The sequence below is a fragment of the Schistocerca americana genome, chromosome 5, assembly GCF_021461395.2.
Source record: "Schistocerca americana isolate TAMUIC-IGC-003095 chromosome 5, iqSchAmer2.1, whole genome shotgun sequence".
Lineage (NCBI taxonomy): Eukaryota > Metazoa > Arthropoda > Insecta > Orthoptera > Acrididae > Schistocerca > Schistocerca americana.
Genome location: NC_060123.1, coordinates 231,121,756 through 231,144,929, shown reverse-complemented (window position 1 = coordinate 231,144,929; position 23,174 = coordinate 231,121,756). Strand labels below are relative to the sequence as shown.

Sequence of the window (23,174 nt, the reverse complement as noted above, 5' to 3'; positions counted from 1 at the left end):
AAGCTTAACTCAGGGGAGGCGCGCGCGCAGCCGACTACTGGCAGATTGTATTGTATGTATTGTATTGAATGTTAACTGGGTATCTAGAAACGACGGAGAAGCTCCGGCCCCGCCGCAGCCGCAGTGGTCCACAACCCCACGACGACTACCGCAGTCCACTTCACCCCTCCGCCGCCACACACCGGCCCCAGGGTTATTGTGCGGTTCGGCCTCCGATGGACCCCCCCAGGGAACGTCTCACGCCAGAAGAGTGTAAAAAATGTTCAAATGTGTGTGAAATCTTATGGGACTTAACTGCTAAGGTCATCAGTCCATAAGCTTACACACTACTTAACCTAAATTATTCTAAGGACAAACACACACACACATGCCCGAGGGAGGACTCGAACCTCCGCCGGGATCATCAGCACAGTCCATGACTGCAGCGCCTGAGACCGCTCGGCTAATGCTGCGCGGCCAGACGAGTGTAACCCCTATGTTTGCGTGGTAAAGTAATGATGGTGTACGCGTACGTGTGGAGAGCTTGTTTCCGCAGCAATCACCGACATAGTGTAACTGAGGCGGAATAAGGGGAACCAGCCCGCATTCGCCGAGGCAGATGGAAAACCGCCTAAAAACCATCAAAAGGGGAACCAGCCCGCATTCGCCGAGGCAGATGGAAAACCGCCTAAAAACCATCAACGGACTGGCCGGTTCACCGGACCTCGACGCATATTCGCTGGGCGGATTCGTGCCGAGGACCAGGCGCTTCTTCCCGCCCGAATAGCCGCGCGTTAGACCGCACGGCCAACCGGGCGGGGGTACCGGCATATTAGTGTCCGAGAGTCGGGCGAGGCGGCGGCTAGCGGATGTGGTGGCGGCGGCCAATAGCCGTTCCGCGCGACCCGCGGACCCAGCCCGAGCGTCTTTCGCAGACACACCCTGTACTTCACATTTTCGTCAGAGTATTTCTATTTCTATATTTTAGGTTTATTATCATGTAGTTTTATTCCTTCCCGTCTCTACTCATTCTTGTGATTGCAGCAAGCATTCAGGTCATTCAGGACCCCTTTTTCTGAAGCAATTGATGAGAACGTTGCTCATCTTTCGCTTACCAGTTCAGAAATGGGACATTTCCCTTACAGGATAAAGGGCGGAGCTACAGAGGTCAGCGAATACTTTCGTCGCATGGTTGCAGACACCGTAGCCTACAGGGAGAAGAACAATATCACGAGGAAAGATTTTATGGACTTGCTTATACAGCTCAAAAACAAGGGAGTTGTTGACCCAGACAAGAGCGAGGCTCAGGACAACGGGTACACAAATGAAACCATCGATACCAAAAGTAAGTACGCTTTGAGAAAATACTTTCTGTAAACATTATTCTCAGCTGATTTTACGAACAAAAGTACATTAATTTACAATGATTTTTCTATAACTAAACGTGCTGTCTTCTGAATTTGGCATAGTCTTTAGTCTATGAATTAATGCAATTTGTGTGGTAACAACATTTCCGAGCAAAGACATAAAACTGTATTCCGACTGCCGCGTGCAAGTCGTCGAGAGTCGTTGCTAGAAGGAGCTGTGCAAACTAACTTGGCTACAGCCGAGCTCTTGCGGAAGGGAAATGAAGTAATTTGTCTTGTGCGATACATCTGCATATCGTATGAATTCTTTTCTGAGGAACGTGTATTTCATGAGACGCGAAGTACCGTAGAGTTACTGGCTGGAGTTGTCCGGTTCATCAAATTCCACCATGGAATATCTCACACCAGTCGTTACAAATAACTTCAGTAATATGAATGTGAACCTAACTACATCAGTAGAAGTAATGTCCACCACAATATCTTTAAAATCAAAAAGTTCTAGAGGTTCTGATAAAATATCGATGAAGTTAACTAAAGAGAGTTGTACTGAGTCTAGTAACAAATTAAGTTATTAGTATAGCCAGTCATTTGTCAGTGGAACATTTCCTGATGGCTGAAATGTGCTTTCTTTGGTAAGAAAGGAAATAAAGAAATAACATCAAATTTCCGTCCAGTTTCACTTTTGGCAGCATTTCCGAAAATTTTTAGAAAAGTTAATACACAGTGGGCTTCTTAGCTATCTGATAAGAAATTATATAACGGGTGGCAGCTGCAGCGTATAGACAACGTAGCTCGAATCCGACCCCGCTATATAAGCACCGGCATGTGGGCAAGAGCCTAATGTGACATTGGCGTCTTTCCGAATAGCGTGGGGTAAATGCGGAAACATGAGTTATTCCGACGTTATTACCAAATGTGTCCCAACTGGACCAACGTGTTGACATTCTTTTCCCGATTCCCGGAAGATAAACGGTAAGAGACATCCAATGGAAAATGAAGAATGTTCATGGGGCAGCATGTCTGTCGAAAACCATCGCTGTGGAATGGTGCGACAAGTTCGTGATAATGCACGTCCCAATTTAGAAAATGTCGTAAAGCATAAGTTACGGCAACTCAAGTGGGAGATACTCGAGCAACCGCCCTACTTTCCTGATCTCTCCCCATGCAATTTTCCCACCTTTGGTAGTAATAAGGGCTTGAAGGGTCGACAATTCCTGCCGGGCGAGAATGTGCAGCAGGCAGTTACGGACTTCTTAACGCAGCAAGACATGGTGTTTTAATAAACAGATATCTACAACTTGGGATGATTTCCTCAATAATCGCGGTGATTTTGCCTGACTGGCATACCGATTCTGGACTGTACGGCCTTCAGACAAGAACTTGTTGGCCGCCCCTTATACGTTGTCGAAGTCATTATTCGGATTTATAAAGGGTTCCGCAATTGAGGAGGCTATTTACACATACAGCGAGAATGCACTCAATTAATAGATGAGAACTTACAGGTTACTCGCATATTTTGTGATCTGTCGAAGTTATTTGACTGTGTAGATTGCATAATCAAATGGTTCAAATGGCTCTAAACATTATGGGACTTAACATCTAAAGTCATCAGTCCCCTAGACTTAGAGCCACTTAAACTTAACTAACCCAAGGACATCACACACATCCATGTCCGAAGGAGGATTCGAACCTGCGACCGTAACAGCAGCGCGGTTCCGGACTGAAGCGCCTACAACCACTCGGTCACAGCGGCCGGCATTACAGAATCCTCTTAAGTAAAATAGAATAGTAAGTTGTAACAGTAACTGCAGCAAAAGGGATTATATCGTATGTCTCTGACAGTAAACAAAAGGTGTCATTAGGGAAAAAAAAATGGTTCAAATGGCTCTGAGCACTATGGGACTTAACAGCTGAGGTCACCTGTCCCCTAGAACTTAGAACTACTTAAACCTAACTAACCTAAGGACATCACACACATCCATGCCCGAGGCAGGATTCGAACCTGCGACCGTAGCGGTCGCGCGGCTCCAGACTGAGGCGCCTAGAACCACTCGGTCACTCCGGCCGGCCATTAGGAAAGAAATGTCTGTTAAGGTACAAGGCTTCATTCAGTTGGGAACTACACATGTGGTGTCCCCTAAGGTTCGATCTTAGTGCCCTTCCTGTTTCTTGAGTACATCAATGACTTTTCGTCAGTAACATTCCCAGATGCCAACTTCGTTTTGTTTGCAGGTGATAAAAACATTGCAGTTATAGTAAATCAAGTATAGTCTCCTGAACTTTTCAGCTTGATGACAGATTCGACTATGAGGGGCATGCCCGGTTCTGCTGGAGTGCCTAAACGGGTCTGACCGAGCGAGGTGGCGCAGTGGTTAGCACACTGGACTCGCATTCGGGAGGACGACGGTTCAATCCCGTCTCCGGCCATCCTGATTTAGGTTTTCCGTGATTTCCCTAAATCGTTTCAGGCAAATGCCGGGATGGTTCCTTTGAAAGGGCACGGCCGATTTCCTTCCCAATCCTTCCCGAGCTTGCGCTCCGTCTCTAATGACCTCGTTGTCGACGGGACGTTAAACACTAACCACCACCACCACCACCACCTAAACGGGTCTGGGTGTGTAGTGCGGATGTTCTCTGAAATACGTGATACAAAAATAAAAAAAGACCACTTTTATTCCATAATATCAAGCTGGATTTTTGGGGTAACTCATGAAGCCAGGCTAATGTTTTCCCAAGTAGTGAGAACTCAAGAGCGTCCTGCAGAGGCCTGTTTAAGGAAATGAGGTAGCTACTGCTTCCCAAAACATTTATTTCTTAATGAAATGTGTGATTAAACATGCAGGGTGTTTGTTTTAACTTTATACAACTAAATATATCGAAAACGACGTGGCCGGCCGTGGTGGCCGAGCGGTTCTACGCGCTATAGCCTGGAACCGCGTGACTGCTACGGTCGCAGGTTCGAATCCTGCCTCGCGCATGGATGTGTGTGACGTCCTTAGGTTAGTTAAGTTTAAGTAGTTCTAAGTTCTAGGGGACTGATGACTTCAGATATTAAGTCCCATAGTGCTCAGAGCCATTTGAATCATTTGGAAACGACGTAACGTACGAAAAAAAAATATTCTAGGTGAAAAGTTAATATCAGAAAAGGGGACACCTGTCTCTGCCGCAACTGGTCACCTCCGACACCACTGGGTGGGTGGAGCCAACTTTGTATTTTCAAATGGGAATCTTCAATTTTTACTGCGCATTCGGATTCTACCCCAAAAAATATGTAGCGTTTACTCAAACCGCTGTCTTTCGTTGTCGTAGATGGCGCCATAATCCACAAATATTGTGTGCGCGTGTTTTTGCAATTAAGAGCCGACGCGTTTGATTCTACATTCCATTTATGATGTAAATGTAAACGTTTGTGTTCTAACGGTTAATATTTATGTCTGATATTTATTTCAGTGTCGCATATTTGACTGTACAATTGCAATATATTCGGATGTTCAATGTCTCGTTAAAAACTACCTGTAACGTGATCCAGGAACAACGACGTCGGTGTAATAGTCTTCCACTTCCATCGGGATGCTAGACATCGGTGAGTCAGCCTCATTCTTGTTTTCCGTAAGTCCTCTTGCCTCTCACCATTAGGGTGCATCATTTCGGTGCGCATCCATGGCAGGTACGCCTGTCACTATTACTTCATGATCATTTTACCTTATTACAACGGTTGTCGTTTGTATTCCGCCGGTAGCCGCGTAGTAGCCAGGACGAAATCAGTCACGCTGATGCGGAGTTCGAGTATAGGCACCGAAATCAAGCGTTCCGATGGTTTGGGGACTCACCACATTCAACGCCGCAGAGAACAGAAAATGACGTTACCATACAAATAGCTTATTTGCCAGAAACGTTCATGTCTAGCCATTTTATTTGTACTGTACAGTCTTATTTGCAACACTCAGGTAACGTTTGTACATCAGTATCAACTGCTAGAACACAAATGTTTATATTTGCATCGTAAATGAAATGTACAATCAAATGCGTCGTTTCTTTGTTGCAAAACCAGGTATACCTGATAATTGTCGGTTACAGCACCGTCTACCACGAATGGGAAATAATGGTTTGAGTAAACAGTACGTATTTTTTGGTGTAGAATCCGAATAGCCAGTAAAAATGGGAGGCTCCTACTTGAAAATACAAAATGACCCCACCCTGGTAGAGGTGTGGTTAGGAGGTGGCCAGTTGTAGCACAGGCAGATGCCCGTTTTACTAATATTAACTTTTCACTTACATCATATTTTCGTACGATGCGTCGTTTTTGAGATATTTAGTTCTATCAAGTTAAAACAAACACCCCGCATATTTCTTTTTAAACCAACTGCTCAGTTAACGGAATCAGTGCTAGAAATAAGAATAACTTTGCCAAAGACTTATCTCTGAATGTGTCTGAGGAGTATGTTGCGGCTTAAGAATTTGGAGTCGCATATGCTTTTGTTAAAAAGGAAGAGGAGGGTACTGAGCTTTGGGGTTCGGGAATGATTTCGACACGCATGTCCTCAGTGTCTGATAGAGTTAACTGAGTCCTTTTGCGTTTGGGTCGCATAGCATGCATTGCTGTCCGTGGTGATCACAGACAATATTGAAGACCATGTCCCACATTTTGTAATAACCAGAGGACCATCAAAAATCGTGGTGACATTCGCGTAATTATTGTCTGTAAACTAACGTGTTATTTCTGTTCGTCTCAATGCGCATGTCCTTCAGCTAGCTTCTGTGGTATACTGTAGCAGTTCTTCGCGGGACCCTTTCAGTCTGCTGCATCTGACAGTAGGTCGCACTAAAAATCCAACTTTAGTATTCGGACACTTTTCAGAACCAATTACTTCACGACAAATTGTTCTGAAAATATGTGTTTCAATATTCTGTCGAGTAGTCACACTGTTGTATCACTTCTTTCAAAAGCAGTGATATACTGCTAATGATTTTTTTTAATTAGTCAGTACATAGATCATCCCATTCTTCTTTTAATCGACAGTCCAAAGTTTCTTTGGATGATTTTGGTTTTTTTTTTCTAACAAGTCGCTCTAGTTCTCCTCAACATTCTCTATACGTTTGAGGTCTGGTGACAGAGGTGATGGTTGTAAGATTTTCGGGGAACTGTACACCAAATATTCCTGCACAATGCGAGCCTTATGCTTTGGTCATTGTCTTAGTAGAACTTGGACGTGTTTGATATTCCCACTTTTTCAGCACTTTCGCGTATGCTGTTTTTTATTATTTTCAGATAGACATATTTGTCCGTAATAATGTCGACGAACACTAATTAGACAGGTCAAAATGTGGATATACAGCCTCATACAAGAACACTGTCATTTCCATGCATTACAGTCAGCTTAAAATTTATTCTTCTTCCGCCACACCATTCTTCGTCTTTCCAACCTAAAAATTCTAAATTTCCTTTCGACGTTCATTCACATAATGCTTCTTACTAACCACTCTTCCATTGTAGCCACTACATTTCAATGGTCTGTGAATGGCTTGTGGATATACGTTCTTTCCAGTCTCGTTCAGAGGCCGACATGCTAATTTGGGTGTACTGAATGTAGAATCCTTCTTTACTATGCGTATTAGATTCCTCTTGTCACATGAATCCAACTTCTCTCGTTGGCACTACTGATGTGTAAAGATTATACAGTCCTCGTTTTTTAATCGTTTGACGACATAAGTCACAGTGCTCTTACGCATACTGAGAATGTCATAACTTTGTCTATATAATTTACCTTTTGCGTTATGAAAAATCACAAGTAGCATATCAAAACTGGTATTAGTTTTGCGTGACACCGTACCATCTGCACAGTCGACCGCGCTCATAAACAAACGCTACCTTCTAACCCAGAGTCCATAACTTGGCGTGAACGATCTAAACAAGTGCTACACTTTCAACTGTCCGAATATTAAAGTAACATGAAAATCGAACAGTGTTTTATTTAAACGGTATTATTTAACAACTGTTAAAAGTTATATAAAAAGTTCATACTGTTATGTGCTGGACATCGATCTTACTACAATACTTGATTATTATTTTTTTATTTTGTTTATCATAATGTTATGATTTTATAGAGGAAAAATCTCATAGTATCCGAATATTAACATTACTGTATATGTTTCCGTGGGTAGTTTCACTGCAGCTTTTTTATCATAACGGTGGGAGCAACAAACTGAACAAACTTAACTTAAAGAAGACTCATGAGAAATTAAGAATTGACGAATATACACCAATCACGAAACAGAGCTCTTAAAAGCTTTATTGTGTTTATGTCGCAACTTCTAATAAATCGATAGGCGTCTCGGGAAACAAGTTGTTTAAGAAGTTACCGAACACTCATTCGAGAACGTCGAGTGTGTCAAGACATAGTTTTAAATTTGACCAGCAGTCTCCTCACTCAATAAATATTTTGAAAGAGGACAAAGACTTAATGGCTGACTAGTTTGTTGGAATTCATCCTAAGGACTTGAGGCCATTCAGCAGTATACTGGCTTTCTAAATTTAGGGCAAACACTGATTGCAATAGGAAAAAAGATGGTTCTATGGACATTAAAAACCACATTTTGGTGGTATGCAATATAGTGCAAAGAAAGCTTAGTATGAAAAAGGAGCTTCTTCTTTCAGATATGTAGTTTTTAGACGAACATAAAATGAAAAACTAAATTCATGTTTGCCAAAATTCATTCGGAAATTTAGAAGCATGAGTTTTTCAGTGAACCCGCAAAGCGCATCCTGTAAAAAGTAATTAAAATTGGTATAACTGGGCTCATTTTTGGGCTGAAACATACTAAGGTTACAGAAATTAGAATCCCAAACCTTACTTCAGACAAAGGTTACAGTGTAATAGAGATCTTCAGTTCTTGGGTGCAAAGGATATCTCCTTTAGAGGCGGTTCTGCTTACTACAGGTAACATGTATTGGAGGTGACCGGATGACTGCCCGAATTTAGAGTACCCTGGACTGGCAGAAAAAGGGTGAAGTTGCAGAGAAAAACGTTCATATCGAAATAAATAAATAAGCCCGAAATACGCCGAAAACGAAATAAAAGACAAATGAAATACACTATTTTTTGGCCTACAATGATCCAAAATGAATATACATGTAATTGAGCCCCATTTTATAGTACAAGGGTATAAAAAGATTTTTCATCAACTTCCGACCTCTACTCGTGTCACTGCAGTGTAAGCGTAGAGAATAAAATGCTGCGCAGCGTAACACAGCGGGAAGATGGATGGGCATGTTTCCTATAGCCTGCATGGGCTGGGCGTAGCTTGGCTTTGGCGTGTCCATTCTGCTGATAGCGTGAGGCAGCTGGTCTGCTTGACTAACAGGCAAGCATGGGCAGGATGAAAGCGGAACATGTGTTAATGTTGTTGCGGTCTCCAGTTCTGAGACTGGTTTAATGCAGCTTTCCATGCTACCCTGTCCTGTGCAAGCTTCTTCATCTCCCAGTAATTACTGCAGCCTACATCCTTCTGAATCTGCTTAGTGTATTCATCTCTTGGTCTCCCTCTACGATTTTTATCCTCCACGCTGCACTCCAATGCTAAATTAGTGGTCCCATGATGCCTCTGAACATGTCCTAACAACCCGTCCCTTCTCCTTGTCAAGTTGTGCCACAAACTCCTCTTCTCCCCAATACTATTCAATACCTCTCATTAGTTATGTGATCTACCCATCTAATCTTCAGCATTTTTCTGTAGCACCACATTTCGAAAGCTTCTATTCTCTTCTTGTCCAAACTATTTATCGTCCATGTTTCACTTCCACACATGATTACACTCCACACAAATACTTTCAGAAACGACTTTCTGACACTTAAATCTATACTCGATTTATCAAATTTCTCTTCTTCAGAAACGCTTTCCTTGTCATCGCCAGTTTACATTTTATATCTTCTCTACTTCGACCATCATCAGCTATTTTGCTCCCCAAATAGCAAAAATCCTTTACTACTTTAAGTGTCTCATTTCCCAATCTACGTCCCTCAGCATCACCCGATTTAATTCGACTACATTCCATTATCCTCGTTTTGCTTTTGTTGATGTTCATCTTGTATCCTCCTTTCAAGACACTGTCCATTCCGTTCAACTGCTCTTCCAAGTCCTTTTACTGTCTCTGACAGAATTACAATGTCATCGGCGAACCTCAAAGCTTTTATTTCTTCTCCATGGGTTTTAAGACCTACTTCGAATTTTTCTTTTGTTTCCTTTACTGCATGTTCAATATACAGATTGAATAACATCGGGGAGAGGCTACAACCCTGTCTCACTCCCTCCCCAACCACTGCTTCCCTTTCATGCCCCTCGACCCTTATAACTGCCATCTGGTTTCTGTACAAATTGTAAATAGCCTTTCGCTCCCTGCATTTTACCCCTGCCACCTTTAGAATTTGAAAGAGAGTATTCCAGTCAACATTGTCAAACACACGTCCATGCCCGAGGCAGGATTCGAACCTGCGACCGTAGCAGTCGCGCGGCTCCGGACTGAGCGCCTAGAACCGCTAGACCACCGCGGCCGGCAGGTTTGTCTTTCCTTAGTCTTTCTTCTAAGATACGTCTTAAGGTCAGTATTACCTCACGTGTTCAAATGTTTCTACGAAATTCAAATTGATCTTCCCCGAGGTCGGCTTCTACCAGTTATTCCATTCGTCTGTAAAGAATTCGTGATAGTATTTTGCAGCTGCAACTTATTAAACTGATAGTTCGGTAATTTTCACATCTGTCAACACCTGCTATCTTTGTGATAGGAATTACTATATTCTTCTTGAAGTCTGAGGGTATTCCGTCTGTCTCATACATCTTGCTCACCAGATTGTATAGTTTTGTCAGGATGGTTCTCCCAAGGCCGTCAGTAATTCTGATGGAATGTCGTCTACTCCCAGGGCCTTGTTTCGACTCAGATCTTTCAGTGCTCTGTCAAACTCTTCACGCAGTATCGTATCTCCCATTTCATCTTCATCACGGTCGCAGGTTCGAATCCTGCCTCGGGCATGGGTGTGTGTGATGTCCTTAGGTTAGTTAGGTTTAAGTAGTTCTAAGTTCTAGGGGACTTATGACCTAAGATGTTGAGTCCTATAGTGCTCGGAGCCATCTTCATCTACATTCACTTCAATTTCCATAATAATGTCCTCAAGTACATCGCCCTTGTATAGACTCTCTATATACTCCTTCCACCTTTCTGCTTTCCCTTCTTTGCTTAGAACTGGGTTTCCATCTTAGCTCTTGATATTCATACAAGTGGTTCTCTTTCTTCCAAAGGTCTCTTTAATTTTCCTGTAGGCAGTATCTATCTTACCCTAGTGAGATAAGCCTCTACACCCTTACATTTGTCCTCTAGCCATCCCTGCTTAGCTATTTTGCACTTCCTGTTGATCTCATTTTTGAGACGTTTGTATTCCTTTTTTCCTGCTTCATTTACTGCATTTTTATATTTTCTCCTTTCATTAATTAAATTCCATATTTCTTCTGTTACCCTAGGATTTCTACTAGCCCTCGTCTTTTTACCTACTTGACCCTCTGCTGCCTTCACTACTTCATGCCTCAGAGCTACCCATTCTTCTTCTACTGTATTTCTTTCCCCCATTCCTGTGAATTGTTCCCTTATGCTCTGCCTGAAAATCTGTACAACCACTGATTTAGTCAGTTTATCCATCTCCTTAAATTCCCACCTTTTTGCAGTTTCTTCAGTTTTAATCTACAGTTCATAACCAATAGATTGTGGTCAGAATCCACATCTGCCCCTGGAAATGTCTTGCAATTTAAAACCTGGTTCCTAAATCTCTGTCTTACCATTATTTAATCTGTCTGATACCTTTTAGTATCCCCAGGGTTCTTTCATGTATACAACCTTCTTTCATGATTCTTTAACCAAGTGTTAGCTATGATTAAGTTGTGCTCTGCGCAAAATTCTACCATGTGGCTTCCTATTTCATTTCTTAGCCCCAATCCATATTCACCTACTATGTTTCCTTCTCTACCTTTTCCTACTCTCGAATTCCAGTCACCCATGACTATTAAATTTTCGTCTCCCTTCACTACCTGAATAACTTCTTTTATCTCATCATACATTTCATCGATTTCTTCATCATCTGCAGAGCTAGTTGGCATATAAACTTGTACTACTGTAGTAGACGTGGGCTTCGTGTCTATCTTGGCCACAATAATGCGTTCACTATGCTGTTTGTAGTAGCTTACCCGCACTCCTATTTTTTTATTCATTATTCAACCTACTCCTGCATTACTCCTGTTTGATTTGTATTTATAACCCTGTATTCACCTGACCAAAAGTCTTTTTCCTCCTGCCACCGAACTTCTCTAATTCCCACTATACCTAACTTTAACCTATCCATTTCCCTTTTTAAATTTTCTAACCTACCTGCCCGATTAAGGGCTCTGACATTCCCCGCTCCGATCCGTAGAACGCCAGTTTTCTTTCTCCTGATAACGACATCCTCTTGAGTAGTCCCCGCCCGGAGATCCGAATGGGGGACTATTTTACCTCCGGAATATTTTACCCAAGAGGATGCCATCATCATTTAACCATACAGTAAAGCTGCATGCCCTCGGGAAAAATTACGGCTTTAGTTTCCCCTTGCTTTCAGCCGTTCGCAGTACCAGCACAGCAAGGCCGTTTTGGTTAGTGTTAGAAGGCCAGATCAGTCAGTCATCCAGACTGTTGCCCCTGCAACTACTGAAAAGACTGCTGCCCCTTTTCAGGAACTACACGTTTTCTGGCCTCTCAACAGATACCCCTCCATTGTGGTTGCACCCACGGTACGGCCATCTATATTTCCGAGGCACGCAAGCCTCCCCACCAACGACAAGTCCATGGTTCATGGGGGGGAACGTGTGTACTCCTCTGCAATACTAGCAGCGACCGGACACAAATCTTAAGTGGCTCGAAGGCGGCATAGTTCTCTCGGCTTCAGACGATGGGGAACTAGGGAGTCCATGTTTACGACGTAGTGAATAAACCAGAAATGAAACTCTTTCATTTATTTGAAACTCATAAACTGCGGTTTAATAAACCATAACAGTTCGAAATGTGCACAGTTTTAAGTCAATGATATCTTACTTCCAAGAGCTTTAAAAATATTGCGGTGTCATGCGGATATGAATTTGAAAAATATTCTTATTAAGAGTTGAAATCTGGCAACGGGTGATTTTCCCTTAAGAATGGTCAGCGCAGCCACAGGACCTGTGACAGCGCGTGTCCTGCAGCATTTATGTTTGCTTCCAGTTCCTCTGATCGAACGTTCAGATATTTTTCAGTAACTCGGAAATAGAACACCAGCTACATCTAGATAACGTCAGCTCAAAGATGAGAGGAAAGCAACGACATACCATCTCCAGTAGTACCGTGCCCATAAAAGCACTGCGGTGTAAAACCAACGTTTTGGTTGAGTACTTTGGTCTGCTTGCTGCGAGTAACCAAATAACAACTTCTCTCTCACACTGAAGAAAATTATTATCCTTATTTTTAACACGCACACGGGGCTTCACGCGGCTGTGTTGTACGTAAGTATTAATTGTTGTTTTCTAGGCGAAGTCATACAATACTGGTCGATTTTACAGCTGGTGAAAACACACTGAAAATAGTAACAACCGTAAAATACCAAGGAATAACCGTCAATAACGTCACATAGTCGAATGGCTAAGTAAAACTACTATAGGAAGAGCAGGTCCCAGGCTGAGATATAAGAGGCGGGTGTTAAGGAAATATAGCTCATCCAAGAAAGAAATGGATTACAAAACACTTACTTAATAGATATCTGTGATTTTTTTGTCATTCTCGGACCCTCACAAACGAGGAAACTTTCCCAACTCTCAAAAAACGTTCTTGATGAAACTTGATAGGTATGCAGAAGAGAAATAATCCAGTACGTATGTTTTTTCTTTGTGCGCAATTTCACTTTTAAGGGGTAAAACACACCACGAAATGTAATTTAGCATATTAGATTTGGAACGAATATCTTCGAAACGATGATATATAAAAGATGCTTCTCATATAGAAGTTCATGTGGAATTAATGTTCTTGAAAACTGTATACTACAGTTTTGTAGTAATCTGAAAACTTGCAAAATCTCAAATTTTGCAAAACATCCAACCACCATTTTGAAAAATGAAAACTTTTGTTGCGACACAAATTAAAGAAGCTTTCAGGCTACATACAATCATGTGTAATTAAGCTTCATGTGTACCAGAGCCGGTTTCTGAAATACATTTTATGGAAACTACACAGTACACAATATACTGTCACAGTATTTTCAACATACCTAATTAAAATATCTAAACATGCATTATTAGTCTAGTTATTTATTTGAATTATATTTGTTTTATGTTCGAAATTGTGATTTTACGTTTTACATTCATTTTACCTCTTTTCTTTTTTTAAATTTATTCTTTCACATATGTGTATTTTGTTAATTGAAAATAATAAGTAACTCATTGTTATGATACAGAACATTACAATAATGGTAATGCCTAAAACATAACGTTTTCTTGCAGCATGCACATAAAATTAATAATATTTCTTCACATAATATACACAACAGAGCACACAAAACAAAATAAAATTCAGCAGCATTTCAAATTCTCAAAGGTGATCCTCTAAGTATCCTGATTTGTGTCAGGCTTATTTCAGTATATTGGTAGGATGTGACTGCAGATTATTTATATTGTTTCTGAAGTGGAGATTGACATATAAATCATTCAGCAGAAGTAGATCTTAAAGTCTTCTAACGCAGTTCTTTCAACATCTAAAACGGTATACGGTATCTCTTGTCAAGCCCTTTGCGATCATCAGCTGAACAAGCTCCTTGTCCTGAGGTACGATGGTCTATACTGTTCTTTCACACTGACAACCCTGAGAATCTAACAATCATACAGATTTTTCTCCCTTGCTGGGAAAGAAAACCTCCTTCAAATATCTTTTGACCTGCTCAGACATTTGTTTATGATATTTCTATGCTGTCACAAGGACATTTGGGACTTCAAAAAGAGGTTCTCGAATTCTTGGTTTCTTTTAAAACTATGAAAAGGCAGGTGGTCAGCGTAAAGAAACAATTCTCACTATCATATCCGAGGACAAGGCACTTATTCATCTTGTGATACCAAAGGACACGATGGCACAGGTATAGTCGTGGTACGTATAAGGCTTTCGATGTTGGAAGCACCTTGTGAGAATATTTCCAGATCTAGTTCTGTTAAATGATTTCGCTATAAATATAATAAAGCTGTAGTCACTAGCACATGATCAATTCTTTTCTCCATAGCTTACCAGTATACTGAAATATGCCTGATACAAATCAGGATATTTAGAAAATTGCTTGAGACAATTTCAAGTCCTGACAAATTTTGTTCTGTATTGTGTTCTTTGTCGTGTATATTGCGTGAGAAAAGTTGCTAATTTTATGCACTCGGTGTAATAAAACGTTATGTTTCAAACATTTATTTACAAATTATCATTATTGTAATGATTTTATATCATAATAATGAGTTACTTATTATTTTAAATTAACAAAATACACTTAAGGATACAGGGTACTTATAAATGGTGGAAAAATTGAATGTTTTGAGTTTATTAAATTCTATAAGCTTTCTTGATTCCATTGATATATACATTATAGGGTTTCAAATGAAAAATGTCCTACATATATTAAATTTTAAAGTTACAGTCATGTATGCCGCCGCGCCCCCTTTATTTCTATTACAGAAGCCGGTATTATTTCGAAAAGAACTGTGAACTTTCGTTTCCACCGATTATATGTATGATACATTGTATATTTTGGGAACAGTGCAGGTTTCTAGTGTCTGTAAATTATTATCTTTGCTTGTATTTACTTTCGTTTCGCTGCATGTTTGTTGCCCAAGTGCTACATATGTTTGTGGAAGTACATATCCTTTAGTGTGCAATAAATACGAACTACGCCACGCATCAAGAAATTCAATAAAAGGAAATTCCGTGGCAACCAGTTCACAAACAAAGCAAGCCACACTCTTGAAAGTAACCCATGTATAGTTATTCAGGGAAGAAACTCCCACATGGCATGCCTCCTTGTGATTCAAATTTTTGTGTTAACAGTGACGCTGTTTGTAGTGGATTTATTGTTGCTGATGTGGGAATCTTATCTTCTTTGATAAAGGAAGTGGCGAAATGAAAACAATGTGATGGTGATGGTGTATTCTGTCTGGAAATAACCGAAGAACAAAGTAGCAGGAAGGGTTTAGCGCCAAAATCAGTTGTTCTTTGTAGATCCTGCAATAAATCTACCTCAAAAATGACTTCGAACATTGTGCATAACTCATATGAATTTGAAATAAGTATATGCAATGTGTGCAATAGGAAAAGGAAAAAAGGCTGCTTAAACGTTTTGCGATTTGATGGACCTTCCTCCTCCTCCCAGTAGGTTCAGGAAGGACATAAAAATACTTTTAGGTGCCTTGACGGTTATGTCTAAAGCATCTATGAAACGTGCAGTAGAAGAAACTGTAAATATAGTGGAACCAGGGACATTGCTGTTGCACTTGATGGGACGTCGAGCACATCGTTCCTTGAATGGTGTTGTAAGTGCTTCTTGTCTGGAGAATGGAAAAGTTGTTGATGTTGAGTGCATATCTAAGTACTGCCACACATACCATGGTAACACTGAAGGACATAGTGAACATCAGTATTTTAAGAATTATGATGGTTACAGTGGAGGTATGGAGTGTGATGGAGCTCTAAAAATATTTCAGTGGTCGGTGCCCGTTTATAAAGTTAGATATACGAAGTACCTAGGCTATTGGGACTCTAAACTTTTCAATAAAATTAATAAGTTCAATGTTTATGGTGACACCTTGCTAACAAAACTGAAGTGTTGTGGACATAAGCAAAAGAGGATGGCTGCTATATTGACGAAGCTACGAAGAGAAATGAAAGGAAAGTTGCTATCTGATAGAAAATCTGGCTGGCCGAGGCAGATTGACAGAAACTGAAATAGACCTTCTTCAGAGTTATTATGGACTGGCGATTAGACAAACTGCACCGCTGAATGATGTTACAGCTATGACAAAAGCTGTATGGGCCAACTACTTTCGTAAGTTGTCCGCAGATGACCACCCTGTTCACGATCTTTGCTCTAAAGGAGCAGATTCTTGGTGTGGTGACCAAAACGCAACAGAAAGTGGTCAAACACACCATCACAAGCATTCTCTTCCTGAGCCTGTTATGAATGAAATAAAACTACTTTTTAGAGACCTGAGTGACCCTGTTTTCATGGGGGTATGCAGAATACAAATAAAAGTTTCAACCATTGCATATGGGAAAGATGACCGAGGAATGTTTTTGTAGGAATAAATAGATTAAATGTTGGTGTTCTAGACGCAGTGATATGTTTCAATGATGGAGTGATAGGAAGGTTGGAAGTCCTGAGAAATTTAGGCATAAAATGTGGCTCTAATATGGAAGTTCAATTGCTTGTGTGTGACAGACAACAGGTGCATTCAAATTACCAGAGAAGCAAGAAGTGCTAAAAGGAATGCCAAGAGCAAGCTTGAAGATAAAGAAATGCTGCAGGATGAAAACTATGCTTCACCAATGTACTGAGGCACAGTCTAATAGGACTCATATCTTCATTCGCAATTTGCGACAAGTTGTATTTTTCAGAATTGAGGTATAAATATTTCCTAAAGTTTATAAAGCTTTGCTCTAATGTTTTTCTGTAACTTGCAATAGTCCATACTTATGTAGTAGACCTAAGCTTTATTGTAGAATCAACTAAATTATAGGAAAAATAAAATTTTTACTAGGAAAAAGTTATAAAAATTAAAATGTAAGATGTGATACTTTTTATCCTTGTAATATACGTAATAGGTGGAATTAAATAGGTCTAGTAACTCAGCCATCATGTCATATATATCTGATAAAAATTTGGTCTCTTTCAAATGTATAGCGTTGGATTAAATGCTACCGCAATTTGAGGAAGCATTTTGGAAAAAAATGCATCAATTTCTTGGTAATTATTTTAATAACCCTAAGCAGGTTCAAAAATATTCAGAATGCTTCTAATTTGTTTAGAAAGTGTGCTGCATTACCTGATATAAACATAAAAATCTGAAAAACATACACGTTAAATGTAGTGCCTGAAGGAAATGTGTGTTGATTTTTTCATAATATTGAGCCACAAAAGAATCCTGTATCCTTAAGTGAAACGGTAAACTTAGAAACAAGAAGAAGAAAATCAATGTAAAATGTAAAACAACAGTGTGAAACATAAAATAAATATGTTGTTGTTGTGGTCTTCAGTCCTGAGACTGGTTTGATACAGCTCTCCATGCTACTCTATCCTGTGCAAGCTTCTTCATCTCCCAGTACCTACTGCAGCCTACATCCTTCTGAACCTGCTTAGTGTATTTATCTTTTGGTCTCCCTCTACGATTTGTACCCTCCAATACTAAATTGGTGATCCCTCGCTGTCTCAGAACATGTCCTACCAACCGATCCCTTCTTCTAGTCAAGTTGTGCCACATACTCATCTTCTACCCAATTCTATTCAATGACTCATCATTAGTTATGTGATCTTCCCATCTAATCTTCAGCATTCTTCTGTAGTACCACATTTCGAAAGCTTCTATTCTCTTCTTGGCTAAACTATTTATTGTCCACGTTTCACTTCCATATATGGCTACACTCCATACAAATACTTTCAGAAACAACTTCCTGACATTTAAATCTATATTCGATGTTAAAAAATTTTTCTTCTTCAGAAACGCTTTCCTTGCCATTGCCATTCTACATTTTATATCCTCTCTACTTCGACCATCATCAGTTATTTTGCTCACCAAATAGCAAAACTCTTTACTACTTTAAGTGTCTCATTTCCTAATCTAATTCCCGCAGCATCACCCGATTTAATTCGTCTATATTCCATTATCCTCGTTTTGCTTTTGTTGATGTTCATCTTATACCCTCCTTTCAAGACACTGTCCATTCCGTTCAGCTGCTCTTCCAAGTCTTTTGCTGTCTCTGACAGAATTACAATGTCATCGGCGAACCTCAAAGTTTTTATTTCTTCTCCGTGCATTTTAATACCTACTCCGAACTTTTCTTTTGTTTCCTTTATTGCTTGCTCAATATACAGATTGAATAACATCGGGGATAGGCTACAACCCTGTCTCACTCCCTTCCCAACCACTGCTTCCCTTTCAGATAAACACAAGTAAATTAAAAATCAGACTAACAGTGAGCGTTTAGATATTTTAATTAGTATGTCGAAAGTACGCTGACAGCACATTGTGAAGAGCGTATTTTACAAAAATGGTGTTTCAGAGACTAGCTTTATTGCACATGGATGTATGTAGCTTCCATTTATATTGCAAAAATTTTCATTTTTCAAAATTAATTAGTGGTGGTGGAGTATTTTACAAAATTTCAAATTATTGTGAAATTCGTTTATACAGTTTTCAAGAACATGAATTACGTATCAGCTTCCGTATGGGAAACACTTTTATATATAATCGTTTCGAAGATATTCTCTCCAAACCTAATACGTCAAATTACCTGTTGGGGCATGTTTTACCCAATAAAAGTGTAATGGGACACAAACAAAAAAAAAGTATTGGATTATTTTACTTCTTCCATATGCCCGCCAAGTTCCATCAAAAACGTTTGTTGACATTTGGGAAAGTTCCCTTGTAAATAAGATTAACAAAAGAGATAGTGAAGCTCCAAAGAAGAGTGACACATTTCGTCACGGGGTGGTTTAATAAGCCCGACAGCGATACGAAGATCCTCAGAAAACTTCATTGGCAGTAACTACAAGAGAGGCGTTTTATATCACGGAGAGGAAACTTGCAGAATGTGTTTCGAAAAAGTGGCGGGCAATTTGTTACTTCCACTCATGTATGTCCCTCTACATATCAGGACTAAAAAATCAGAGAAACTAGTTTGTACACTCTCGTTATTCTCACGGGTCGTTCACAAGTGGAGCAGAGAAGGGAGAACATGATAGTGGTGCGACATTCACCCTCCGTCACATAGCGTAAGGTGCATTGCGGAATATAGATGCAGAAGTAGATTTAAATTGTTTTCTTAGCCGTATTCACTTTTCTGCAGAGCTGACTCTCAACGAGCTGGCTGCCCAGGCATTCGTCTTCTTCGCAGCCGGCTTTGAAACCTCTTCGACGACAATGAGCTTCGCCTTGCACGAACTGGCTCTCAATCCTTCGTTGCAGACCAAGCTGCAAGAGGAGATTGACTCGGTGTTCAAAGAATATGGAACGGACATCACCTACGACTCCATTTCAAAAATGTCCTACCTCGACAAAGTTGTGTGCGGTAAGTCAATTTAACCTTCACTATGAATCCAGACTCCCTATAGCCAGGACACTTATTAAATGCCTTACTCTGTATGATAAGACGGTTTTCTAGCACTGTTACGAAGCCAGCGTCGTTGACAGCAGCGTTTTGTTGTCGACGTGTTGGAGATACTCGGTGTACTGGTCATGTCAGCTGGCGTCCACCGGCTTTTAGGCCTTATTCGGTATTTCCTTCGAAAAATGAGAAAGAAGATTGGAGTTAGCGTCAGTTTGATGAAGAGATCATTAGAGACGGAATACAGGATCGGGTTCGGGGATGATGGATAGGATATCGGCTGCGTTGTTCTAAAACGAGTCATTCCGTCCTTTCCCTTTGGGAAGCCAAAAAAATTTAAATCTAGATGGTCGGACAGGGATTTCAACAGCCGTCCTCTCGAATTCGAAGCCACTGCGTTAACTTGTTGCAGTACATAATATCACGCTTCAAATTAACTAAATATGCTTCACTTTCGTTCATATAAATTATATTGGATGTCATACTACAACGTCGGACATTTTTCCCTCACCTTCATCATTTACGAAATCTTGTTCCGTTTCTCTTCTTTAAACAACTACCTTCCATGCCCTTTATATTTTGCTGTTGTAATGTAATCGTCCGATATTTCTTAATAATCGTTATCATTCACATAAATCGGCTTTAAAAACAGTAAGTGATTCAATTGGAACATAATGCCAATGTACCACAGTGTAGAAATAACAGTGAGTGGTAACGTACAATGAAATAAATTTTGAAAATATTCTTGTCTGTGGAAGTGTAGCTTAAATATTTCCTGGAATTTTATGTGTAAGATAATTATCAGACAACTTTTTGCGCCATCTTTTCTGTTTATTACTTCGAAGAGTACGAGATTATAACATCGCTTCATATTTACTAAACTCAAAATGGATTTTGAAATGAGATGAGTGCATATACAGTTTATAGCTCTCCAGAACTCTCAAATAAATCACTTTGCGCCCCCGCCGCTGGCCTATAAATGAGTTAAAACGATTGAAATATTTCAAAGTATTACTGGAATGTGTTCAAAATTAAAATGTCTACAAAAGTTCGAGTGCAGAGATAAGATTTTACAGAGTATAGTAACATGTTTACCACAGTTTTGATACAAATACGAGAGACACTCAATAAGTAAGGCAACACATTTTTTTCTGAAAGTGGTTCGGTTTTATTCAGGATTCCAATATCCTATATTATTTCCCACTCTTCTGACTACAAAAACCTATTTTTCAATAGAATCTCCGTTCAATGCGACGGCCTTACGCCACCTGACTGGCAGGGCGTTTATGCCCCCATGGTACCAATCAGCTGGTCGACGTCGGAGCCAACGTCTTGCTCTATCAATAACATCCCCATCATCCACGAACTGCTTCCAGTGGAGTGTATCCTTCTTTGGACCAAATAAAAGGAATTCAGAAGGTGTGAGATCCGGGCTGTAGGGTGCTTGAGGAAGAAAAGTCCAGTGAAGTTTTGTGAGCTCCTCTCTGGTGCGCTGACTTCTGTGACTCCTCGCGTAGTCATGGAGAAGGAGAAGTTCGTTTGCATTTTTTTTTTTCTTTTTGGCACGAACATAAGTCGTTTCTTCAATTTCCTGAGGCAAGCACAATACACTTTCAAGTTGATTGTTACACGAAAAGGGAGAACATCAGACAGAATAACCCTTCAGAGTCCCAGAAGACCATCGCCTTGTCGTTATCAGCTGAGGATACGGCTTTGAACTTTTTCTTCAGAGGAGGGATGGTGCGACACCACTACATGGATTGCCGTTTTGATTCCATTTTGAATTGATAAGCCCATATTTCACCGTCTCTGACAATGTTCAACAAAAAATTGTCACGATCAGCCTCGTAACGCGCATTCAGTTCCGCACAGGTGGTCCTTCGTTGCTCGTTTGGTCCTCCGTTAGGTGGCGAGGAGCCCTGAGTGCACAAACCTTTGAGTACCCCAACTGGTAGGCGTGTGTCAGCACTATCAATAGAGATGTCCAGCTGAGGAGCGAGGTGTTTGATTGTGATCCGTCGATCACTCGAATGAGAGTGTCCGCACGTTCCACTACTGCAAGTGTCACAGTGCGCGGCCGGCCGGCACGCAGAAGATAGGACAGGTCCGTCCGACCTCGTTGCTACGGTGACAGACACCTCGCCCAGCGACTCACTACCAGGTCTCCCTAGACATCCTGCAAGCTACTATGAATAACTGCGATGCTCTGGTTTTCCACCAACAGAAACTCAATGAGCTCTCTGCTTGGAATGCACGTCCGTGTTACAGACGCCATTCTGAAAGCTACGTAAAGCGCCATCACATGTCTGAACTTCATGAACCTGTAAGGGCTGAGGGCGGAATATACCACGAAGTCCCAAAACAGATTCCGCATTTTTCAGCCGAAATTGGCCGAGGAAAAAGAGTGTTGAATTACTTATTGAACGCCCCTCGTACATTCTCAAAATGAAAATTAATAACATTTGTTTGTGCACATAATTAGTCTCCGAAGATAAATACTTTTTCATTTTTTTTTTCAATTTTGATGCTAAATTTCTAGCACGTTCTCGTACAAATGTTGAAAAATTTATATCAGTTAGATACTTGGTAAAGTGATTCTTCAATTTCTCCAGGCGTATTTTATGACGAAATAAATCTCGGGTGAACAGCCTGGTATGAGTGTGCATAGGCCACAATATTTCGGCAATTGACCACGTTGCCATCATCAGGTGCGCTGACGTACTGACCTGCGGCACCTGATGATGGCAACGTGGTCAATTTCCGAAATATTGTGGCCTATGCACACTCATACCAGGCTGTTCACCCGAGGTTTATTTCGTTACTTGGTAAATATTTCGTACATTCTTTAAGTTAATTTCAAGTTATCACATTATCTTCAGATTATTCTTCAAAGCAATTATACACAAAATAATAAAATTACGTTCAACAGTATGCTTTTTAAGTATAACAACATTTGTACACTCGTGTTACATGGGAATTAAGAATGACGAAGTTATTAAAAGGGGTTACAAACATTATCATTCCTGTGAATTACGGCTCAAATTCTTCAGCATTCTAAAGAATTGTATTGTAAACTAGTCTGGTAGATTACACAGCATATCCTTAATCCATCGATTGTGTAATTCTTTTAGAGACACTGCGGAAGTACCCACCCCTGCCCATCCTGAACAGGGAGTGTAACAAAGAGTACAGGATTCCTGACAGCGAACTCGTCCTGGAGAAAGGAACGGCTGTCGCCATTTCCGTCCTGGGCCTCCAGCACGACCCCAAGTACTTCCCGGATCCAGAGCGCTTCGACCCTGAGAGGTTCTCGGAGGAGGAGAAAGCCAAGAGGCACCCCTATGTTTACCTGCCGTTCGGGGAGGGCCCCCGCATCTGTATAGGTGAGTAATCTCGCGTCATATCTTTCAGTTCCAATTTGTGTCTCGATGTGAAGAACAATA

At 40.6% G+C, this 23,174-nt stretch overlaps 1 protein-coding gene across 1 annotated transcript in view; it reads left to right on the top strand.

Annotated features, from left to right (window-relative positions):
- LOC124615925 (cytochrome P450 6k1-like) overlaps positions 1 to 23,174 on the top strand; it is a 111,002-nt gene that overhangs the window by 71,010 nt on the left and 16,818 nt on the right. Inside the window, exons 5-7 of the mRNA XM_047144109.1 lie at positions 1,125 to 1,324; positions 19,474 to 19,695; positions 22,863 to 23,114. Of these exons, the coding sequence (XP_047000065.1) occupies positions 1,125 to 1,324; positions 19,474 to 19,695; positions 22,863 to 23,114 (674 nt within the window). The remainder of the gene's footprint in view (positions 1 to 1,124; positions 1,325 to 19,473; positions 19,696 to 22,862; positions 23,115 to 23,174) is intronic.